Source organism: Battus philenor, unplaced genomic scaffold (assembly GCF_028537555.1).
Source record: "Battus philenor isolate CCGP_79_NKW_IND1 unplaced genomic scaffold, ilBatPhil1.0.hap1 SCAF_1, whole genome shotgun sequence".
Classification (NCBI taxonomy): domain Eukaryota; kingdom Metazoa; phylum Arthropoda; class Insecta; order Lepidoptera; family Papilionidae; genus Battus; species Battus philenor.
In genome coordinates, this window is record NW_027181661.1 from 16,214,832 (window position 1) to 16,240,893 (window position 26,062).

A 26,062-nucleotide genomic window follows, 5' to 3' on the forward strand; every position below is an offset into this window, starting at 1 on the left:
TTTATACGTAAATTATTATAATATTAACGGTCTAAATAAGACAACAAACCATATTCTACAGGTTTTGATTGGCTAAAACCTTTTATTTGATATAATAAGATTTATTTAATAAATCTAGATTTATAGCTAAGAAAACAATGGTCTAAGATTTCAAATGGAACTCAGCGATTTCACAGGAAATATTTACTTACTTTGTGTTCAAAAAATAAGGTGAAATTGTCATTTAAAATTCTCGGACATTAGGACATTTTTTTTTCTATGTTGGTAGGACTATCTATAACATTTGCCAAGCGTCTGTTTGTCAAAAGTTGGAATATCATTTAGCACAGCCCAGACATTTTTGAGGGATATTTCATGTTTCAAACAACTCAAGTATCGATTAGTCGATGTCATACTGCATTGGTACTTCGCGATTTTTTTGCCAAAACTTGACTCTCGTCGTTCTACAACCACCGTATTCGTCTGATTTGGCTCCATGCGATTTCTAGCTATTCTAGCAAACTTAAATTGTAAGTGCGGAGACGTTTTGATACAATTGAAGAGATAAAAACTGAATTGAAGATTTTGAAGACTATGCCGGATGAAGACTATTCCAACTCTTTCGTGAAATGAAAAAGCGTTGGCAAAAGTTCGTTTTATCGGACAGTGATTACTTTGAAAGGGATGAAATTGATTTGAAAGAATAAATAAAGAGTTTAAATTTCACCTTACTTTTTTAACACAATGTTAAAGTAGAGTTAAAAATGTTGTCTCATAAAATTACATATATAGATTTTTTATTTTTATTTTTCTATGGTATTTAGGTGTTTTTATTATCATTTTGGCATTTATTGTCATCTGTCTATCATTCTACATTTCGGTTAAATTCTAAATTGTCAGTCTCGAAGTATAAATAGATATAATGGCCTCAACCAAGAGCGGTAAGGATACGAAAGGCACTCAACTGAAAGGTAAATTGAAAACTACGAAGGGGGCCCCGCCTTGTCCCTGGTTATGCGACACGGTTCCTATAAATGTTCCTGCTCCTGGTGAAACGCAGTCCGTCTTGCATCCGAGGAAAGATGTCTTTATTCTTAAGGTAAGAATTTTTAATAAACAATCTTATTGGAAGAAAATAGGATTGGCAGTACAACGTTGCGAGTAGTCACTTTATTCGGACAGATCAAGACCGGTCATTCTGACGACGTTTAGGATAGGTTTATGCCCTACAGTGGGCGTCTATTGAGTGCCATAAAAATAGGAAAAAGAACGGTATGTGTTAAAAAAGATAATTAACCTTGGCGTTCGAATGTATATCTTGAAGTTGTTCCTGAAATTGAGTCAGATGTCATCGGCTGTGTTCAAAGTGATACCATAGTAAGGGAACAAAAAATAATTCATACTCCGAGACTTCTACTTTTTCTTTTCAGTCGACGGACTCCCACTATAAGCCATAGGTGTAGACCTCTTCCAAATATCGCTACGATGACCGATCTTTCGCTCCCCGCATCCGGCGAGGGTCGCGTCTCAACTACGTCGTCTGATCTAATGATATTTATTTTTCTAACAACGTAATGTTAGAGAGAACAAGAATAAATATCAGGATGTAGTGCCCACTCAAAGAAGACATCCGCTAAGAGGTTATTAGTTGAAAATTCTTCATAACCTACCTTCATCCCACAACAACAATATCAGAACAAAGTTAAAAGAGTTTTTTTTTAATTGTATTTATGTTACTGCCCGTCCCCCGCCTTGTGAACTAAATTCATACCCACTTAATCAAGGGGGTTAGCCAATGCGGGGAAAGAAATAAATGTTAGTTTAAAATAAATTTTGTTAACTTGTTTATTGTTGGAACAATTATGAATTGATTTAATTTAAATGCGATAAATATTCCCAGGTCGCAAAGATTGGAGCCAAGGGTGATCGTCGATGTAAAATGGAACTAGAGTTGGTGACGCCTAAAGGACCTGAAAGGAAACCTCCGTGCAGGATAGAGACGAGGGAAACACAGTGCGATCCTGACACAGAACCCTGCGGCTGCATGAAACCGACCAAGAAAAGGAGATGAACTATAAGAGATAGTTTTTATATTTCTCATTTATCTTTATCTATTTTATAATCCGAATTATACACTTAAACACATATTTTACGTTGTTAAAACTAAAAATATTTCACGTATACACTGTAAAATCGATACAAATCTAAGTTCTGATATGATTTACACAATGATTAGTGTCAGTATAATTAAATTTAGTTTAATTAAAAAGTGATTTTGCAACGAAAATATGATTTTGTTATTACTTTTACTATTCTATATTTATATTCTATATACTGTACTATTATTACTTATTCAAGCTGTGGTAGCCCAGTCGTAGAGGACTGAGACTTGCGCGGGTAATATTTCTGAGATGCAATCTTAAATAATTCATACTTGGGGTTGTCACTGCTCACAAATAAGTATCCTCTGCCTACCATAATACCACACTGCCAATCGTTGCGAGCCCTATACCTTGTGACGCGTTGAGGAATTAAAACAATAAACAGATCATCAATCATCCTGTATAATAACATTTCATACCTAAAATATTATAGAGCACGAAATAGAAAAGTTTTGAAACGTAACCGTTGTTTGTCTGGAGACATTTAATCAATAATGTGATGCTATTGAAATACATTTAATATATTTAGCTTTGCAGTGGGCGTTTACTTGATGAAACGACAACGTCGACAACTTATTTCGCTGTGTACAAAAGCTTACCGTTCGCTTTTACAACTTGACCAGGTTTGAGGTGAAATAAAGATGAGGTTAATCAAAACTTTACAGTTGATAAATTTCAACGAATACAAGCTCAAAGGAAAGCTCGGGATTTCTCTACGAGATTGAAGCAGAGATGAGTAAATCCGTAGACCAACAGAAATTACCGACATCGACCAGTGGATTAGTAAGTTGAATGGGCAGTTAATAGGCCACATACCATGCAAAATAGATAGCCGGTGGGGTTTTAAAATTCTGGAGGGGAGACATAGAACTGCGTAGACATAGACATTTAAAGTCGACATGCTGGATGCAAGTAAAGGAACGCCGGTGTCCACCGGTGGACGTGACCATGACCTAAATAATAATAATACACCTCAAAGAAAACAATAACAGTCTAGATTTCCATTTTCAAAAAACATGTTTTTAAAGTTTGAAAATAACAAGTCGTGAAAAACAATGTTTTACCTTTTTATCCGTGAATTAATATAGTAAACAGTATTGTGCATAATATATTATAATTCGACGTATGCGCACAAACAAGGGCACCTTGGACCCAACTGCAAAACAAAAAAATAAAACGCAAGAGTCTATCCAGCTGGGAGTGGAAATGGTGTCACTCGATCAATTCAGTTTGACAACTATACGCTTAAAGGTATTGTACACTGTACATATAATTACTTATTTATCAACTGATTAATTTATAATAACTATTCCTTAAAACTAAATAAGATATAAGAGGACTGTAGACGCGGCGTGGGTAGGGTGGCTCCCCGAGTAGGTGTAGCAAATAGAGTCAAGGTCGCAGTAAGTACGTAAGCTGCAGACACCCTCACGACCGGTCGTGTCGATCTTTGGAGAAGTATATGCTATGCCTTCATAATGAATTTAATTAAAGAAATTACATATTAAATTATTAGACTCCTTAAGCCTCGTTGTTAAGAGCCGTCTGAAGATTCGATCGAAGTCGGCGATTCAATTTTCTAGTGAACTTTGCACTAATTACTTAATAAAGTTTTTTAAGCGAAGATGAAGAAAAGTAAAAAACCACCATGTACCATATATGAATTTATTTTCCTCTCCATATATAATAGATTATTGTAAAAGTTTACGCAATTGCGACAACATAACAAACCTACGTTGAATATAAAGATTTATAAATAAATAATAATCGTGAAGCTGTCATAAAATGTGATATTAATTAGTATTTTAAATAAGGATATTGAATTGTAGAGAATATATATAAGTCAAAAATAATAAAACTAATAAATACTGTGATATTTGAGGAACGAATGGAAGAGAGGCGACGTATGAAAGGAACATGAGCATGGAATGGAATGTTAGAAGAATCATACAATGAATGAATGATAAACAAAGAAATGAACTAATGTAAAATGAAGAATGTAAAAAAAATAATAAGAATGAAATGTCCTGTCCCATTGATACGGTAGGGGAAAAAGAAAGGCCACCAAAAGTGGGGAAAAATAAAAAAAAAACATACATACGTTATCGCTACTTTTGTACCAGATTAGAGAGGAAGTTTAAGCAAAATTTATAAGACTTATAAAGTAAATAAATCATTGGCCGTAAATCTCGAAACATGATCCCTCACTTCAGGCGTCATTAGCAAGGTTACTATCGCTCTACGGGACATAGAGTGGGACATGTAGTATTTTCCTTCCATGTCGAATCAGGAATGAGGAGATCTGTATATGAACAATATTAGCCGACATAGGGAAACGGATTGGCAAGTTTTAGGGGCCATGCACGGAGAACAGACGGTCACTAGAACCTTATGGTGCTAGTGTGGAAAACACTGGTAAACGCAGTGTAGGGCGTATGCCCGCAAGGTAAACATGCAAGTTTGTTGATATTATCTATACGCACACAAGTCGCCTTCTATTTGAAATCTATAGCAGATGTCTACGTCTAGGTAGACATAGATCTCTCCCAAATGTGATAATGATGATGAAACTAGCTTGTAACCTACAAGACAAGAAACTTGTCTTGCAGAGGAAGATATACAAGTAACGTAAATAAAAAAAGTATGTTAATGTTAAGACATTAAAAAGTTAGGAAAGTGAAAATATCATTTTATCCCTTTTTAAAGTGAGATCATTTAAATGTTTTCGCGTAAAGAATATATCATTCTTTGCACAACGGAAATTGCAACCGATATTCAGCATATAAAAACTGTTTACCCCACAGCAAGATTTAAAATTCACTTAAGGATGCGCATTTCTTACAGCTGCGACTGTTTTCGTTGCAATTTCAAATATAGCCCTGAATAAATAAGATGTCCCTCGTAAACCTTTCTGTCAAGAAAACGAAACAACTTCAGGTCAAGGTTGACGTTAATAAAGTCGAAATTGTTGAGAAAAACATTTACAATTTGTAACATAAAATAAATGTGATTTTTCCTACACATTTCAGAAGCAAATACATATTTTATGCAATTATTGCATGACGACATTCAGAAAAATATATTTGTGCAAAAGAAAATGATTTGTGATTTTTACTCATATGAAGAATTGATTTCATACACTACACTGTAAAGGATTTTTGAAGCAATAATATAACTTGGGAATTAATTACTCTTGCTATTGAATTAAATGAATTTGTAAAACCGATCTTAAAAACCTTACTAACTTTGTTGTGGACTCCTTTCAGATGAAATCTTATTAGTAATCCCTGTAGCTTCAAATAATATGTCATAATTAAGGAAATGGATAAATAAAACGATTAAAAATCGTTATGTATTAAAAATATCGCCACCATTTGTAAATATATACATGTCTTATACTTCGTGTTACTAAATCTAAAAGTCACTCATCTATAAAGATATTGGTTTTCCAAAAGGACTCTCTCGCATATCCAATTTTCAAAAATAATAGGGGTAGTTACCCCAAAGAGGTCTTATATATGCCAGAGTTAGAAAAATTTTAAAACAAATTCAAAGCATAGAAATAAAGATATGCTTAGACGCATGAAAGTAAGCAAAAAAGTCCAAGAGAATCGCAGGTAGAAGTGGTGGTGGTACTGCCAGGTCTTTGAGTTTCTAAGTGGACACCAGTGCCCAAAAAGTGTAACGTAGTTCCACCATCAAAGTGGACAGATGACCGCGTTTAAGTCATCCAATTACTCTGGATCCAGGATGCTTGCTGCCGATTCTATTGAAAGTCTACAGTCGAAGCCTATATATATATCCAGCTGTGGAAGACCTGGGCTGATATGATGGTATTGAAACATAAACGATTATGCGATTCGCTCCTTTTATGATGATATATTGAAATTTAAAAAAATTATATGGTTTTGCACGGTAAATGAACGTAGTATTAACAATAATTAAATATATTGATAGCTGCCTCGACAGACGTTGTAGCAGTTAAGTGGAGTAAATAAGCTAAAGATACTTCAAAGTAAACGCCTAATTGAATTAAATTCTTCATTAACAAATTTTGCTATGTATATATATATATATATATTTATACGTTATTCCACAATATGGACTGACTACGTTGTAGATCTATGAGGTAAGGTTATGTTCAGCAGCGGATGACATACAGCTGATCACAATGAAGATGTCGACACTAATCTAATTGTATTTTGATTATAACATACGATAATCGAATTTGAAACTTCCTAACCTAACTTTTTATGTTTTGATCGACGTCAAAGTTTGTTATAAATGTTTTGGTTAAGTCTGTGCTTACTGTACCTTACAATTCCTCCATTATATCCTCTATTCGCTATAGCCACTTATAGCTTGATCCGGTTTAAGCCTCCAGAATGCTAGTGCAGAATATTCAGCTTCACAATAATAAAGTATCAGGGGTACTCGATTCGAAACGCTAGTTTGTATAATTCAGTAGGTTGTCGAACTACAGAACTGGGTAGTCTAAACAAACACTACAAGTGTCTGCGGCCGTGAACCTTCAAGACGAGACTCGACTTTCAGCATTCGATACATGCTCAATCAATACACAATTCAGGTTATTTATATCTTAAAAATAATATTATTCAAAAACGAATCGGGGATCTCAATTGATTGGGTAGAAATAATTACTAATTGAAGCTCGACAAGTAGACTCAACGATTGCTGCCATTTTGCGTCGAATATATTCTATTTAAGGCCCTTCAGGATCGGTATAACCTTGGAGGAAATATCAATAGGAGTTAAATCAGGAACGTGTAGACGCCATTTCACGCCACCTTTCCATTGAAACAATTTTCTAGGAAAATTAATAGGATACGTGTTCTTATAGACGTATTCGTTTTATTGTACGTTACTTTGTACTTGCTACGTCCTATATTTAAAAGTTTTGAGCCGAGAGTCTGAACTTAGTTTTAACAAAAACTTTATTTTGAGACACGCCGTATAATTACAGTATCAAAAACAAATAAATAGCCAGCTCGTCAACATGTTAGTTGATAGACGCCCACTGCTGGGCAGTATCTTACGCTACCCGCATCCAATAACTTCCTGTGACCTTAACTATGTCGTTTGTCCACCCAGTGGGGGACCTATCCAAAGGCGCATGGTTGCCAGTCGAGAATTTTTCGACCTCAAAGGCTGTCAGTTGCACAAGTAAACTAATTCTCGATTGGAATTGGCTAAAATCAATATCATGTTTACCTAACTGCGACGTTCTTTGGCAATGTTATTTCTACAGTTTTTTGGATGACTGACGCCTGAGTTTCATGTCGTCACCGTTTCTACTTCCGATTTGTTCGTTTTCATTTTCTTTCTCGACTACTGATATTATAAAATGATCTGTATTATTTTAATGTTACAGTGCATTTTTTGATAATATCGTTTTAGCACATAGGCTAAATTAATATTAAAATAACTTAGTACAAAGTAATTCACAGGTTAAACTAAAATCAATTCGATCGCTTTGAAATATTGGTAAAAAATTGCATTGGAATTCGCAGGCGACATGAATTAGTAATGCAAAAAACAATTCCATTCATTAAAGACGTTCGCCAAGAACAGATTAAAAAAATCAATTAATACATACATATTGTAATACAATAATTGAAACTGGATTCCACAGATTATATTACGTATTATTGAAATTCTAAAAATCAAATATATTAAAAAACTTTTACAAGCAAATACCATAGTATAAGATAGATAGATAGATATATAGATCATTCGGATAGATCATTTTTTATCTTTTTTTTAAGGTTTCAGTATTTTTTTTAGTGAAAGCATTTTATTTAAATTTTATAATAAAACAGAATGTTTTTTAGTTAACAAGCGATTCTTTATTTACACCAAGCAGTTTAAAACTTAAAAAAATACATAAAATAACCTTACAACAAATTAAATCAGTGTTTTCCGTGATGGAATCCCCAATGCTTGTGATCTTCGTGGCCACCTTTCTTTCCGTGGTCGTGATGACCATGATGGTGTTCCTCATGTCCATGGTGTCCCTTGTGCCCTTTGTGATCTTCATCGTAATGGTGCTTGTCGTGATGCCCTTTCTTACCGTGATGGTGCTCGTGGTGGCCGGAATGGTGATGGCCTCCTTTCTTGTGATGCCCTCCATGTTTGCCATAATGATCGTGATGATCACCATGCTTATGATGCTTGCCTTCCTTATGATGGTCATCGTAAAAGTGATGGTCCTTATGGTACTCATCCTTGTGATATTTCTTATGGTAGCCTTCCGTTTCTTCACCTTTGTCGTGGTGTTTCTTGTGATGGTGCTTACCGCCCTTATGGTGGTGGCCGTGTTCATGGTGTTTCCCATGATGTTCGTCTTCGTCCCAATGTTTCTTATGACCACCCCCGTGTTCGTGATGATGCCCCGCGTGATGATGCTTGTGATGATCACCGTGTTCTCCTTTATGGTCATGATGGTGTCCCTTATGACCCTTGTGCTCTTTGTGGCCATGTTCATGATGATGGTGTGCGTGGTGCTCTTTACCACCTCCTTCCTCGTGGTGATGACCTTTGTGGCCACTGGCGGCGGCAACTAAATCCGTTTTCTTCTCATCGGTTTCATGACCTGAACACACAATTACACATGTCAGAGCGACAAGAGCGACTAGCGTCCTCATCTTGTCTGTGGTTCTGACCCGACTGTTTACGTTTGGGTGATGGAAGTACACTGACATAGACCATCCAGAGAGGCCATTTTATACCTACCTACAAAGTGGCTGCTTGCAAACAGTGAAATTGCCGAGCAAGGACGTCAAAGCAAGCGTAATGACAAACTCTTGCACCATCCGATTTGTTTGGAATTGCATCTCTATTGTCCAGTTTATTTATTTCCGTACATTCCAATCAAAACAAATTAAAAAAGAGTTATTATAAATAAATTCAATGTTTAATTTTATACGAATGTATTCTTATCTTTGGATAGAACTATACAATTAGTCTATGAATCTAATGTCAAAATAGTGCAAAATTATTTTTTAATAAATTTTCAAGTCACTCGTTGCACATTTTAAAAATTCTTTGTGAACTATTAAACACGATATAGATCAGATAAAAATGGCAAATCCAGCTCCGAAACCTAAGGGAGCACCGAAAACGCCCAAAGCACGGAAACCGTACGAAGAAATTGGTGCGATATTCAATGGGAATGAGGTATTTATAATTTCAAACAAGAACGTAATTATAATTGATATATAGCTCATCATTATCATCATAACAGCTGTTATACGCTCTCTGCAAGGCCTAGGACTCCCCCCCTTTGAAGACCGGTCTCCCGCTGTCCACATCTAGAAACTTACCGCGACATTCAATATTGTAATATATATTTATCTGTATAATAATATAAATAAATCAAGAATTAAAACACTTCTTCTCACTTGACGATTTATTTTTACATAAATGTCCGCCTTAATATATACTAACTAATTCGCCATCTATTTATTGAAATTTTTATTTATGACCGTTATTTTTTATGTAGATAAAATTCTGATCGATATTATCAATAGAATAGATTCTAGGGAATAGGTGCATTAAAACAAATAAAGCATACAAAAGATGGAAGCTAATATACATAAATGTAAAATTTTTAACATATTAAATATATGTTATAACTGACATAATATATTTTTTTTGGGTTGGGTTTAGTTGGAGGTTGCAAGGAGCCGAATATAAGTTTATACCTCGTTTTTTAGCTGAATAGTTATATTTACACATATATCTTACCGGATTTAGGGTTCGAGTTGTAAGGTCGCTTGGGTAGAGACTCCATGTGGCCAGGGAGACTCCCGTGAGGGGACTTCGGCTCCTGTTATCACAATACGCGTATGCTACACGGATGCTAATTACAATACAATGGCTACCAATTTAAGGAAGCGTCGGGTGAGAAAGTGTTAAAAACGTTTCTAGTTACGTTTAGAAACGTGTTATCTCGATTGAGTGTGTGGACGTAACCGTCAGCGGAGGCGGTATTGTCACGTCTGTCTGCGATTCGCTATATTTTCGTTCAGGATCATGGCAGACAGGTCGTCTGGAAATAGAACGTGTATAGTTTTACAGGACGCCTTTAATTACGGGATTGTCTTGTAATTTCTATCACCTACAATTGAATATAAGCAGATATTAGTATTCCATACGGAATACACCGGTAGCGTACTAACTTAAATTTTCGGGTCAAACGCAGTTACTTTTAGAGGTTTAAACGAATTGTTTCACAGGGCTGTACCTCGAAATCCGTCATGATTTTGTCTCGCTTTCCTTGTGGTACTACCACTCTTTTATTTATTTACAAAGTGATTAGTTATAGGTAAAAAAAAGGTTTAAAATCGTCGATATATTTGTTAGCAAGAAACTTAAAAGATTTTACGCCTATTTCCAATCAACCTATGTAAAGTGATCACTTTGAAATATGTTACATCAATTTATTTGTTCTATTTGAATGCGCCAGGTTATTAATTTCATAAAATAGAAAATCTGCTTTGTAAACACTTTTTTTATATCATATATGATGTTATTTTTAATTTAGGAAATTATTGATTTTAGATAGGATGTAACATATATTATTCGTTAGTAATTGAGCCAGTTTTTTATCCCTTTAAAGCTTTCGCACCAGCGCCACCAGAATAACCAGTCAGTTAAAGAAATTTGTAAGAATTTGTTAAATGAAAAGAATATTTTCTACCCTGGATTTGTTGCGATAAAACATGCCTTCGAATAATCGAAATTCAATGTACCTTTTAATTTGTTTCTGTTATTTTAAGGGACTAACTTTTAATGTAGCCTGCAAAATAGTACCTCACACATGTTTTTATATAATTCATATATTCTAATATAACATTTAAAAATATTTACGAAATTATTTGTTACAGTTTTCAAAAATTTGACGTTATTCGTCATAGTCATCACTATTTCAGCCGTAGATCCACGTTATCTTACCTCAGCTGATAGACGCAAAGGTGTCCCCCAAAGATGACCACGATGACTCGACATGTCCCCAGCGACTTCCCGCGAACTTATCTATGTCTTCAATCCACCTAGTATTGACCCTATATATTATGGGGAACCTTTTTACCCCAACAGACATCGGTTGCACGAGTAATGAACCAACTGCCATTTGAGACATGTTATATCGTTTAAAGTTACGTTGGTGACCTTAGTTTTTCGGGGAAACACCTCATTTCTAATTCGAAACTCCGAGCAAAACCCTCTTCATTACCCTCTGGGTGAACTTTAACCCTTTAATTATTGAAACATTAAAAGCCTTTCCTGATAAATTATATCATTTTTGTAATTTTACAACTTTAGCAAATTTATTTATAAAGGAGCTAAAATATAACTATGGTTTTGTTAAATAGATAACGGCGCTCAATTCCTTTTTAAATATTAAAATATTAATAACTTAATAATGAAGATAGTCATGAGACAGACAAATTAAAAATCAAAATCACAGAGTCGCCTGTTTAGTAATAGCAACTTGCTAATTTATTTTTCACAGGCGTTTTGTTAGATATTTTCTTTAAACTTCACTAGCAAGAAAGTCAATATGTATACAGTTTTTATATAGTGAAAAGTTTCATTGCGCGTGCAATACGCAAATTAGTTTTAAGGCTAAGGTGTGTGGTGACGTAGTTTCTTTATGCAAAAATGGTTAGACATTCGACGCCAACCACCCCCACTCATGTCTGACTTCTAAGTTAACATCGTCACGAAACACAACCTTCGACGTGTAAATAAACACGCTATCAAGGTTAGGGGACGCTATGTTTACGGAGTGAAATATAATTATTATGTCCCGCAAACCTTTTCCGAAGAGTGCGCACTTCTTAGACTTTTGCGTCGCAAGTTGGTGGAGAATTAATAATTTCATAAATTATTTTAGACGAATATGCAAATCGCGTGACGCCCCTTCACACTTCGCTGGGTTCAAGGGTTAAATGACGAGACTACACCTTCAGCCGAATGCAGATAATAAATATCTAAACTTAAAGATTTTTTTAAAATCAGAATCCCATATATGATCATCATCGTACAGTGCTAGATTTCCAATAAGACTGATTGAAAGCTGACCTGGAGCCACTCTTTGACCTACACTTTATGGATGAACCTCCTGCGCTGTGATCCCGTCCGTGGTCTTTCTGGCCTATCCTTTCTGCGCTTTACTTTTTCCGTACTTCTGTGACCTGCCCATTGTTGCATCAACTCACTAATCAGCTGGACTTTGTTCGTAAATTTCGTTCGTCTATGGATCTCCCAATCCCAGGGTGAAATCCTTTGCGTAGCTCTCTTCATGGAGCTCTTTTCTGTCTTCATTGAGCGACTCTTTACCTGAAGTCATCACTAATGGATATTAAAAGAGAAGATCTTCCTTAATTTCAATGATTGACCTCTCTCTCTCAAAGTTGGTCTTACCTAGATTCATTGTTTGCCCCAGGTCTTTACCTGTCATACCTGAAATTCGATTAATAATTATATTAGATTAATTATTGAAATAAATTTTAGGTAATAACTACTTTAATAATGATGTTATTTGAGTTTCAAATGTTTCGCAGGTGAAAATAAGAGTTCCAAAGAGCACATCCAAGCCTCCGAAACTTACCCCATCCCAACTGAAGCTGCAGCAACAGTGCACGTGTGATGATGACCGTTCCATCTGTTCGGAAACGTGCGGTTTCCCTGAAGATCATATTGGCGAAGGGCGACAAGGAAACATGCTTAATATTCAGGTAATTAACATTTTTTTGTAAGCCTCTGTCTATCTCTATGGTGGATTAAAATCTACTGTTGGTCACCAATTGACGAGGATTAGCTGAACAAGAGATTTAGACTCCAATTTAACGACCGTCGTTTATAGCATAACGATCGTTCTTCTCCGAGTTAATCAATACTTTTTAAGTTTTCCAGAACGAAGAATTTCTTATACTTCACGCTTATAAAAGGCGAGGAAATTTAGATATTTTTGGAAATAAACGAGAAATTTGATGTTTACATAGCATACGATGCAAGGATAATGATAATCAATCATATTATTAACAATATTCTCGGTTATTACATCATTGAAAGTCCTTTAAAGGCACAAAATATATCCTTATTATTTATATGTAGGAAAGTTCCATTAACGTTTGCTAACTCATCAAGCTATCTCTAAAACAGTAAAGCATATAAACTCAAATTTTGATATAAATATTCCTTTGGGTATATAGAAACCAGTTAAGAACGAATTTTATGAAATTATAATCGCAAAGCGTAAACGGGTATTTATTAAAAAAATATATATTTTCTAACCATAGCTCTTACAGATACAAAATTGGCCAATTTATTATTCTGAATTTATGAAATTTTACTCACAAAGGTTAGTGTGGACCACGGAAAGCGGGCAGGGGACACCTAATGTTTTTTATATCATAAGCTATATCTGATATATACATAGAGCGCTTCTAAAATTGCCCTTTTAATCTTCGGATTTTGGGCAAAACGATGAAGGTTCACAACCAAAACCTCTTTATTGTAACTAAGTTCTAACGATCTCTCAGGTGCTTCGAGTCGTGCTGCTACATTATTTCACTTTAGAAAGGCAACGAAGTTTCCAGGTCGCTTCGCTAGATGGCGTAATTGGTAGAAATTCTCTTTATCGACGTTGTTAAAAATTACTTTAATTGAAACTTTCTTTAATAACCCTAACATAGTTCACTATCCAAATTAAAATATAACCATCCTCATGTCAGCCATTATACGCCAACTGCAAGATTCTCTCCCTCAACGAACGCTTCTATGATCTCTCTTGCACTGTCCTCTTGACTATATTTGTCCACCAAGTGGGAAGCCTTCCCACGCTGCGTCTACAGGTTCGTGTTCGCCACTCGAGTACCTTTCAGACCCTATAGTCGTGATTTTCACAACCAATGACGAGTAATTCTTCGAGCTGCATCGACAATTTTGGTTCATTGGAACCCAAATTCTTCACAAATTATTTTTTTTTTTTCTAATCCTTTTACTCGTCGCCTCACTTTTGTCGCCTTACCACCTGAATATTACAGGTTTACATTTTGTTATGTTTTGCTTTATTTTTATTTGTACGTTTACTTTGCTTTATTCTTACATTAACATTACTTTATAATTAAATTTTTACTTTTCTATTTTCTTTACATTTATCATAGATTTAATAGTATTTATCTTGGCTACTGTTAAACGCCTTTATTTTTTGCCTACTTCCTGTCTCTCCTATGACTCTTCTGCAGTACTCTAGAATTGTCCCGCGACTCTCCTAGTTGTCCATAAATGATGCGATGATCCTTCGACTCCTTGCTGCAACTGAAACTAGTAATACGTTCTTAGCACGCGAATAAGGGCCAGCTGGTGATCATGTGCGCCACGGTCTGGTCAACCATAGGGTCAGGTGCACGACTGACTCTCCTTGAGTTTAAGCCTAGGCAGGTAGTCAGCGAAACCCTCGTGCCCCGTGAACTTCTGAACCAGAACAGTATCCAATACTAACCGGCGAAGCACACAGTAACATAACATTATCAAATTTAACTGTTTACCCTATCTAACACACCATTATTTTTGTATGTGAAAAAAGTACATATCTTTTAGGGTAAAATAATACTTTTTGATGTATAGATTGATATTCTTAAAAAGCCGATGCAAAGCAATGCTCATTTCCACTTGGATACTTCTTACAATACTGAATGCCTTGTTCGTGTAAATTATTTATTTATTTATATTAATATACACTGCGATTCATTTACAATAATAACTAGTGTGAGACGAGTACTGGAATAGCTTTGTTTGGTAGACACTAATGTTTTCACTTCTAATAGCATCTTTCAACTAAAACCGAAGCTACAAAGGTTCCAACCTAATTTTTTTTTTCTGTTATTCAGTTTACTCAAAAACCTTATTATCACATTAAAATCCTCTACACTTTAATAAGTTTTTTTATTTATTAACGTTTTTATAGGGAAAGGTAGTAAAAATATGTGTTTGTATCGAAATAATTATATCTGTTATCATTTTGTACTACGTGTAAATGGATACCATACGTTAGTTGGAGGAGGCGACAAACAAACTTATTTTATGATCACTATTACTTCATGGCAGGTAGTGGTAGGCCGGCGGTGGAGGATTGAGACTTAAGATCGTAGGTTGCGAGTTCGATTTTATGTAATTTAAACTTATTGTATTAATTATATAGAATTGCTATTGCTTACAACAAGTTTGTGTTTGTAGAGGTTGGGTAGCAACGTCTTCTGCGTCCCATAATACCACATTGCGATCGCTAAATCTCTTTCCAAGCGCAGCTATTGTTGTATATAAATGTCTTTAGGACAGTCAAACGCCTTGCCATGGGCTAGTATGGGTTTTAACGACGACGACAACTATTTTATAATGGGGTTGTTTATATTTTAAAGATTCAATGATATATAAAATATGAGAAATTATTATCAGAATATTTTCAATGATTGCGCTTTATTGCATAACGCCATTTCTCCAGACCACCAGCAAACAGGCGCCTAGACGCCGGGCGTTCGTCTTTATAATACAGGTATAAAATAATAAACACCCTCTTGACCTTGTCTATCGTTTCCATTGGATTGCGCGCAGTACTGCAAATTAGAAAGTGAATCTATTGGAGTTTATAATGCTTTAACTTTATATAATTAAGTCATTTTTTTTTTCATTTATATATTATACGTCGAAGCTCTCGTGTATAGAGGGTGATAGATTAAAGGTGTTATAGTGTTCAGACGTTTGCTGTCTGTTAATGTAGAGTACTATCCGAAAATCAATTATTTTAAAGATATTTTATAACGTAATGGTAATATTTAGTCTTCGTTAACAACTGTCTTCGACGTATTTGCCTGAGAAAGTCTCCGACGCAGATCTCTGGAAACGCTGCGGTGAGATGCCGATCGACCAGCAGATCAAACGCCGCAAGTGGAACTGGATAGGCCACACGCTGCGAAGGGACTCTTATTGCATACCGAGGCAATAGAATGAAACCCTCAAGGAAAGCGAAGACGTGGCCGCCCAAAGCAAACCTGGCGGCGGACGATCACCGCAGAAGTGAAGGCTTTTGGAATGACGTGGAGCGAAGTAAAGCGCTAGGCTCAAGACCACTCTTGATGGCGACGTACTGTTGACGCCCTCTGCCCCATCTTGGGGACATAGGGATAAATGAATGAATGATAACATAGTATCATATATCTTTTATATATTCAAATTACAACATATTAAAATTAATTATTATTTCCTACCTGTTTCCGAACACTTTATAGTGCCAGTAGTTATTGGCTGTCGTATGACTCAACAATAAATTACTTTATACGGATAATTGTAAATCGGTGTAATTAATTGATGCTGCTAACAATTAAGCTATACATTCCCTCCATTTAAAGCTATTACATCTATAATTAATCACCTCTATATTAATTACATATACATAGATCACTAATAGTGACCGTTTTTCTTAATCAGAGAATAACACGAGGACAGCTCAATTTGAAAACCTTCAACTTAAAATAAATCTTCCAAACAAAACAACACCGCATTCTAGTTGGCCATCTCTTATGATTAAATCAACCCCGTCATTTACTTTTACACCAGCCACGACCTTTAAAAATTACAATAAAACATTCCAAAATCACTATTTTTGGCTATGGGGACTTCGCCTAGTTCTCCTATTGAAAAGAAACTCTATGTCTGGAAGAATCGTATATTCTGTGCTTATTTCAACCTGTACCCCGGTTCTAGGCAACTTATGTCTAGATTTGCTGGTCATGGATCCTATTTTAAAATTACTGTAGCGCACATATTCTACGACATTCATACCGAGTTTCAAGTCAGCGGTTCCTAAAGTCTACACAATCTGAAGTTATTAATAATTCAATCTCTGAACAACATACAAATAAATAGCACATTTATATATTATTGAAATAAAAATAAATATAAAGCAAAAATGTTTAATTACATCAACTCATTTTTTAATTATGATATTTATTAACAAAGTTACATATCTTATAAATACTTTATCGACTACAGATATTTTTTTGGCGTTTTAATTTCTGACAATAATTACAAAATGGCGTCTAAGTGGGTTTCAACAATTGCGAATCATCGAGTTGTGCAAAAGATATTACAAATTTATTATATCTCATTACCAATAGCATTTTTAATTTAAATATCAATTAAGATTCAATTAAGCTTGATATTAAATTAAGTTATTAAAGTTGCAATTAAAGTAAGACTTCTGTCTTATATCTTACATATGATCTTACCTTACCCTTAGATCTCTATCTAAAGTACAATATAATTAATAATTTCACTGCATTTAAACGAAAAGAGTATATAAAATTTTTCTTTAGAGATACAGTGTGATGTGTTTTTCGTATTGGGACCTTCTGTTCCACCCCATATTTTGTTTAACAGGGTTTTGTTGGGGCAGTAATTTTTCCAGTTCTCTTTTTATTTTACAGTTTCTTTTCTCTTCTTTCTCTCTTTAACATTTGCTCTGTTACATTATTCATTTTTTTATTCGTTTTATTCGTCACATTGTAACGTATCTTCAGTCACTACATTTTATGTCTATTTCATTGTTACAATGCATAACATTTTTACTTAGATTATTTATATATTCTACAGTTTTATGTTCAGTTTCTTTCATTTAGTATTTTATTTACGGTTGTTTTATTTCCTTGTTTTAATATTTAATCACATTTTCATTATTATTGATTATTATTATTTACTATTAGCCGACCGTTTTAACATAAGTTTTATTTCTTTCTATGATATTTTCTACGTCCCTCCTGCAGAAACTGAGGTGATATGTGATTGTGATATTTACATGAAGCGACGTCTTTTTACGTGACGTAATCTTTCTTTCTGAGACGCCATGGGTTACATTTTTAATGTAAATGTATCTGTCACACTTGAACTTTTTTGTTCTATCGCTCAATTACTAAACCGAGATTCCATACCGACGGGACACTTTAAGCAAAGGGAAAATCGTTATCTTGTAGACAGATAAGTGAATTCGGATAATGGCTTAGGTGCAATGCGTTCACACTGCGAAAACCATTCCAGTCCTGCAGGTGTATAAATAATTGAGTAACTTTGTGATTCCGAGCTTACTATAAGCCATTTCGCAACCGAGGGTGAATTTTGCTCCTCGATATTTTAGTCATTCCCGTCGAGAACGGTAGAAAGGTAAAAAATCGACTTCTCTTTTAAGCCGAGTAAAACTAGCCGTCATCTCATTATAAATTAATCTTTACACGTTCACCATATTAAACAAGGACGTGAGTTTAGTTCATCATTCGTGTGAATATCTTCAATTACCAGCGCGTAATCTAGCGATAATTTTTCTTTTAAGTTCGCGGACCACTCGTTTCCGCGAATTTATTGATGTAATTGTAAGAGCCGTTTATGCTAACAACACATACTTGATCTGACACTTAAATATCAATTATAATGTTCCGTATGGAACAGTCACGCGGCTTACTTCATACAAGATTCTTAGTCGTTTAGGATATAGAACCTGTCCCTACTTCCGTCCATCCTAATTAAACTTTCTGTGTCCGTTAACGCGATCTGTTTTTATCGCAACAGGACACCTCAGGCGTCGCGTACAAACGTACCCCGCAACGAGTATTATTCTTAGTACCTAACTGCTCCGATCTCGGTCTGCAGGGGGGACTTTTTTACAACCAGTTCATGCGTACTGTCAATATGATGGTAAGTGATTTCAATAGCTTCCTAGTATCTAAGATACGGGCTAGGCCTAGTTTAGATACTAGAGATAAAACTATAAAATAATACATAGTTACTATAAATCTGGATAATTAGGATACAGTCCGTCTAGAGGGAGGACAGGGATATTAAAACTCGCCCGATGGTCGCCCTTTGAGGTTTGTGAGGTACCGCCATATCTCTCAGTTAAGTACCACGTGCAGTATCTCACGTTGTGCTATTTTCGATAGCCCGTCCCGGAGCATGCCTTGTTCACACTACCCCCCAAAACAGCTAAGATCTAAGCTAACATATTAACAGTTAAATTGTCAAAATAGTCTAGTTTTAGCGGTAAACTTCAACGCGATGTTTGTATATTTTAGTTCTATCGCCACATTGTAACATTAATTTATAATTTTATGTATTTATGTTAAACAACTAAGTTATTCATATTCTTCAAGTAATTCCGCCTGATATAATCTTGTGACAGAAATTACAATTATTTATTACTAAAATAACTTCGCAAAAGCTTCCTTGTCTCTGAATCTTTTATCTTTAACAACTTATTAATCTCTCTCGCATCTTTTTAAGTGAGAATCGAAACCTTACCTTACTATAATTATGGTGTTTAATGGAATCAGGCGTTATTTTGCGGAAGTCCATCCTATGTAAGAAAAGGACCAATATTTAACCACTTCTGCACATGCAGTGGTAGTCGTGCAACAAAGTGCACCGCCCGCCAGCCTGCTGATAACTGCGCATGCGGCAAACAATGCGAATTATACAACTACCACCGTTAAATCACTCAACACGTATTTCACCCCTCCACGGGGCATCTTCAGGAGTTATGTTACACTGATTAGTACCAAACACAGAGTCCATAATTATGGTGCACCTGATAGTTATATAAAACGTTGGGCTGTTGATATCCACCAGATGCCTAATTCTACCAATAACTATAAATTGAGCTATGGAATTTAGGTTAACAATGCTAGGTGTAAATGTTCACGCGTTGATGTGTTATACATCGAATTAAAAATACCAGAAGAAACCAAATATTGAAACTTAAACCAAATTGTACCCCTCTATAACGGCATCCCTTGATTAAACAACCTGATCTGCGAAAAGCCCACAATAAACTTAGTGGGAATATTTTTTACAGTAACTAAAGCAATTCGTTAACTTCAAATCCTATAAACTATAGTAGGTTTTTAAATAGAAACTTTCTACAACTAATGATGTATAAATGCTCGATAGACGTTAGAGACGAAAGATTCTCGAATAAGGACCACAAGCTGGTAAACGCGGCGTGAGTACAAGCGCCCCAAACCAAATGGTCAAGGTCACGGGCAGTCGTTCGATGCTGGCAGCGTTACAACCTTTAGAGGAAGCCTATATCGCAAAGGGCGTCTATTCTGCTGATATAATGATGATGTTTCTGAAATTTTCACGTAATTTTCTCATCGTTCATTGTCCACTTTACGGGACCAATTCACCATCACACTGGCATTTTATTCTGCTATGTTCCCAGTATTATCTACTAAGAGTTTTACATTGTTATTAGATTTGCTTTCAAAACAGGTACCCGATGACATTTGCGAATCGATGACCCACCGCACAGCACTGAACTCCGAGCTCGTGTACAACATGACGGAAGGCCACGACCAACTTTGTAGCGTGTGCAACGTGACTCCGAAGGACGCGCCCAAGGGTGTGAAGGCACAGAAGGTGCTCCATCCAGACAAGGACGTGTTCATCCTGAAGATTGGCAAGCAGACTGACGAACCTAACCGAACTGGAAGCATAGAGGTTCGTGTCACTTAAATTACAATTTTAAAATGTCGTTATTCAAATAGGTATTCAAATGCATTTTTGAATCGTTTAAATAACATTAGAAGTAGTAAGCTATCAACTATTCCGCCGTGAATGTGGTTGCCGACACCAAATACGAAACAAAAGCCGACTCTGAGCGCGCAGCGAATGACGCCGAGGATACCCCAATGCTGTAGCCGTCACCATGTCTGCTTCAGATAGCGGACTCCGACGCCGACGGTGTATAGAACGTCGAAGGGTTACACGTTCAAGACGCCGACGCGGACGCTGATGAGGAGTCGGACGTCGACGCCAAATACTTAACTAAAACCAAATACTAAGCCGAATTCAATTCCGAGTGAGTCGCGAATGGTGACGTTTAGGCAGACGGTTATGTCGACCCTAAAACCGCCAATGACGCCGACGACGCTCCCAATGCTGTAGCCGACGCCATGTCCGACTCAGATAGCGGACTCCGACGTCGACGGTGTATACAACGTCGAAGCGTTACTCGTTAAAGACGCCGACGCAGACGCTGATGATTAGGCAGACGCCGACGCCAAATACTTAGCCAAAGCCAAATACTACGCCGAAACCGACTCCAATTGAGTCGCTGATGGTGAAGTTTAGGCAATTAGTTATGCCTATAGTAGAAGTTAATATAATGATAATATTGTAAGAAAAAGGCTTTTTATTATTCGGAATACTAAATATTTAAATTAACTATTGCTTAGCATCTGTCTTTGCAGACTGTGTACTACTTGTACTTATTAGCTTATCGCATTTTAGTAGAAAAAGTAAATGGTTAATCACTTTATGCAGAGTGATTAAGTGTGAAAGCGTTAAAGAAATTTGCTTAAAAATAAGCTATAAATTCACCTCTTAAAGTTTTAAATCTATAACAAATCAGCACGAATTATCTATTACAAAGATCGATATAATAAGAGTGAGGAATTTATTTGACTCAGATGCCAGTACAATGCGACTGAATCGAATCTTAATTGGAGAAATGATTGTACAGTCGGCTGACTCCAATGTTTTGATCACTGTAATTGGCCATCTAATAAGGCGACCGTAGACGATACGGGGTTACGTGGGGTAATCTAATTCGATTGTGTTCATTCATGTCATTCGATCTACGTTAGACAGTTTCTTTTAAAGATTGTATTGGTATAAAAAGGTTGAATTAAACAGTAAATAGAATTATTCCTCTATTATTTGAAAATCCGTTTGGCTCAAGAAACAATAGGCAGAGGCAGCTAGTTAGAATTATTGTTAGTGACCAAAAATACATTCAATTTTAATTTGTTTCAGCCGTAAGACGTCCACTGCTGAAGAAAGGCTTCTCTCATGGATTCCCAATAAGACCAGAACTGGTTTACAAATAATGTCTTATGATGGCCTTAAAAAGCGCCTGTCGGTAGACCAGATCAAACCGACCAGTTTGAGATTTTTTGGCATCAACAGTCAAATTGATTTAATTATTTCACCCGCGTCTAATAGCTCGTGGTCGCCTCAGGAACCATCGGGGCAAATAAAGTCTAGAAACCTCATCGAAAAGACTAGAAGTTTAATAAAGATGACGAGACAGAATATATTTTATGCTTTTATTAACCATGAACATGTTTATATATTAACGTTATGTTTATGCTCTGAAATATCGACTTCAAAGTTAACAAGAAAAGTATACAAGAATAAAATTTATATCAACATGGCTTTATCGACTTTTTTTGGAACGGATTCTTTCTTGCTGTCGAAACGACATTTTCAGATTTCGCGGATTTGAGAAGGCAGAGCACAGAGAGCGCCTAGCGAAAGACCTGTTTCATTCTTTTCTCGGTCTTATGAATTTTTGGTCTTCATTTATATCGTTTTCATGGTCAATTAAATAGGCAACGGTCAATATACGATCTTTTGCATTAAGTACATGATAGTATTCATTCATGGCAGCAATTAGACGCTCAGTGCATGGCATAGACCTTCCCCAAAGGTCACCTCATCACCGCGACATCCAGCAACTCTCTGTAACCTTCATTAAGCCGTCTTTCCACTTAGTGGGCTCATACTCGCCGCGTCTACCAGCTAGTGGTCGCCGTTCGAGAAATTTTCAGCCCTATCGACCATCGGCTGCATGATATACTTCAGACGAAGTAATTCTTCAAACTACCTCTGTGGCTATATTTCTTCTATGGATCTTCCCATTTATGATGTTTGAAGCTTTAATTGTTATTATTTGTTTTTAGGTAGAATTGGTAACACCCCGGGCGCCTGCAAAAGCGAAACCAGCTGCGCACGCATGTAAACAAATACAATGCGAGGACGAGGACCTTCCCTGCTGCATACCGTGCAGAACTTGCAGAGTTGCAGTACCCAGGAAGAAAAAGAAGACGAAACGAGCACGATGTTGTTTCTGAAAAAAAAAAGGATTTTCTTTAAAATACTTGACATTGAGTTTCTGTACATAAACATGTTTACAATTTTTGTCTCAAAAATTATATTTCTTTAAGTGTTTGTTTAATTTAAATAAATTATTTTATAATATTTCCTTAACGGAACAAAGGTTTTATTTAACTTTAATTTGTACATGCATTTGGGTCGCAAATATTTTTCGTGTCAACGACCTTTGCGGTTTTATTTGCCGAATTTCTTTCCGTATATAGATATGTCAGGAATATTTCCAAGTTTTTACAGGCCACCGGGGATGTCGAGCACCAGGTTGATCCGTGATCTAAAACCAGTGAATCGTTGCAACTCCCAAACGACCTAAGCCACGTGCCGAGAATCCTAATTTAACTCTCGTGTTTAATTACTATGAGAAAAGGTTGTGGCTAAAAGTGAAAATAGTGTTTACATAAAAGCAAGACGAAGTACCCTCTCATGGTCTTTTAGTACCGAAGTTAGACACCTAAGCGACCAAAATCAAGGCTCGCAAAGAAGTCCACGAACTTAATTACTATATGTATCTAAATAACTTCTTCGTATTTAAAATCTAATCACACTCTATTTAAATATAAACGTACAAACAATTATCAATGGAAAATATCTATTATCGTATCATATAATCACTAGTCTAAATTAATCTAAATTACATGTTAATAAATTTCTTTCAATCTTTCAACGCCAGCGAGTAAATAATGGTGATCTTTCAATAAACATGTTTAAGTATATACTTAGAATAAAGAACGTGTAAACATGGCGTTCATTCGCTTCATTCAATATGTCATTTGCTTAAATATATTTTAATATATAAGCAAGACATATTTTAGAGGCACTATAGCCCAGTTATTTCCTGAAGCGTCAATCCACCATTTCAGGCATATGAAGCCTTTACTTAAATTTGTCTCGATTTAATGCCCTCTGCGTTTTTAAAACTTAAATGCGGTGAGAGGGTAAATACCAAGTTCCAAACAGATTTTAAACTAAACTTCTTTCTTGTTTCTTCCATTTTCCTATAAACCTTTTTCGACAATCATTCGTTATAAATGTTATATCTTTAAATGTACAATACGTCGTATTTAAAATCAAAGATTTCAGAAATAATGTACAACGTAAAGAAAGTTCTATTTACTTTCAAAATTCGCATTACTATATAAAAAAAATTGTTGTATACTATCCCCCGTTCACTTTGTACAGACAGAAGTTATTGGCTCGTGGTATTTTAGTAGAAAAAAGTAATTAATGTACAATAATGGCTTTTGAGTTGCGAAAATGGATTGGTAGACGCGTGTAGGTACGACCCTCTTGTAATGTAATTAAAAACTGTATATCATTCATAATATTTTTAAGGAGCGATAGCGGTAAGTTAACCTTGCTCCATGTTATGGTATCAGGAATTCACTGGAGCAGTGGAAGACCAGCCATCGTGGCGATCTTTAGAGAAGGTCCATCCCTTGCAGTGGTCTTCTATCAGTTGATATGATAATGGTGTTCATGATTGACAGGCCTTTTGTGTCTGAAAGACTTGTTTAACTTATTTACATATAAGCACATAAATTCGTTTTTCACACAAAATTTGATACAGGTTCTTTGTTCCATTTTTTGAATAGGTAAAAATCGAAGATGAACCAAAACACGCGCAAGCAAAGCAGCTGTCAACAATTAACTGAACATTCAAAATGGCCGAACTTGTCAGCATAAATGAGAGACATATGTATCACCAAAAAAATTGAAATTCGAATATACGTAACCCGCGAAAATTCAAAATTCGCGATACTTTTTGAACACACCTCGTACATAGAGTGTTTGGATGCAGATGGAAGCTTTAAAAGGACTAATGCACTGCTTATATGCTGTCAATGTATGATACACCGTATCTAAAAATCAATGGTTTCAGAAATAATAACGTAATGTTAGTATGGTTAAGAAAAATGCCCGTCTAAATTCGAATTGCTACATATTAAAATTATTATTTACATACTCTATTTTACCTAAAGTTATATGCCTGTCGATTATAAATAGCAAATATAAATAGATTTAACATATTTCAGAGTGATCACTTTACGCAAGTTTATTATAAATATAAAAACTTTTTGCTTACAAATGATAATTATATCTATAAACAGTCATCTTGGATACTAGAAATCGAGTTAACGTTGTTTTCAATTAAACCTTATTATTACACGAGTCATATTCTTTATAAATTTTGTGAAGTTATAAGAGGCACAAAGATAACAAAGGCAGATTATGAATAGGTATTGAGAATAAACTTAGTGGCACTAATTCTCCTGCGATCAGCTTACGAAACTAACAATGGAGGAGACGTGCGCATCTCGCTTAAAGGGCATCGTGATGTCATCTACAAAACAAAGCTCATATGTACACGTACATATCTTCTCTCGGTGGATCATATCGCGAATTTCCAATAAACGTGTTACATTGCCCATCTAGATAAACACAACGGTTTTGTGTTCGGAGACGTTATTGTATGTGGGTTTATTTTAGACGAAACTATTCGATTTAAATTTTGTCGCTTCCTTAGCATCTATTGTATCTTCTCCCTTGGGCTTTTCAGCTATGAGTTGAGTCATAGTGTACAGCTGAAAGCTACTATAATCTCTTTAGACTCTGGAGTGATTGACTACTAGGTGAACAGGCGATCTTATTATTCTCATCAGAATACGCAAGATACGACTTCAGCTCCTGTTATAAATGTATGAAAGAAACCTATGTTCAACGAAATGATGACGATGATCTTTTGTATCCTTCTAACATCATTCTCCCATCTATAACACTATCTCTTTTCTTTATTCTATTTTGTATGACTTATATTCCTCGGTAATTATATACCTTCAAGACGACGTTGGAATAGAGGGAGGGATAATAACTTGAACTAGACAAAAATAGAG

At 35.6% G+C, this 26,062-nt stretch overlaps 2 protein-coding genes across 2 annotated transcripts; one reads left to right on the forward strand and one right to left on the reverse strand.

The window, feature by feature from the left end:
- Positions 1-8,071: 8,071 nt before the first annotated feature.
- LOC137919725 (cation channel sperm-associated protein 1-like) lies at positions 8,072-8,806 on the reverse strand. The gene has a single exon (XM_068762893.1). The coding sequence runs from the start codon at positions 8,804-8,806 to the stop codon at positions 8,072-8,074; it is 735 nt and encodes a 244-aa protein (XP_068618994.1).
- A 436-nt stretch (positions 8,807-9,242) lies between these two features.
- Positions 9,243-23,131, forward strand: LOC137919733 (uncharacterized). The gene is made up of 4 exons (XM_068762905.1): positions 9,243-9,338; positions 12,731-12,904; positions 20,487-20,714; positions 22,961-23,131. Exons 1-4 carry the CDS (start codon positions 9,243-9,245, stop codon positions 23,129-23,131), a joined length of 669 nt encoding a protein of 222 aa, XP_068619006.1.
- The last annotated feature ends 2,931 nt before the right edge of the window (positions 23,132-26,062 follow it).

Excerpts from the sequence above, each read along its gene's own strand:
- LOC137919725 (XM_068762893.1), bottom strand. The coding sequence starts at position 8,806 with ATGAGGACGCTAGTCGCTCTTGTCGCTCTGACATGTGTAATTGTGTGT.
- LOC137919733 (XM_068762905.1), top strand. The coding sequence starts at position 9,243 with ATGGCAAATCCAGCTCCGAAACCTAAGGGAGCACCGAAAACGCCCAAA. Across the intron at positions 12,905-20,486 it reads GAAACATGCTTAATATTCAG|GTACCCGATGACATTTGCGA; the intron begins GTAATTAACATT and ends CTTTCAAAACAG. Across the intron at positions 20,715-22,960 it reads ACCGAACTGGAAGCATAGAG|GTAGAATTGGTAACACCCCG; the intron begins GTTCGTGTCACT and ends ATTTGTTTTTAG.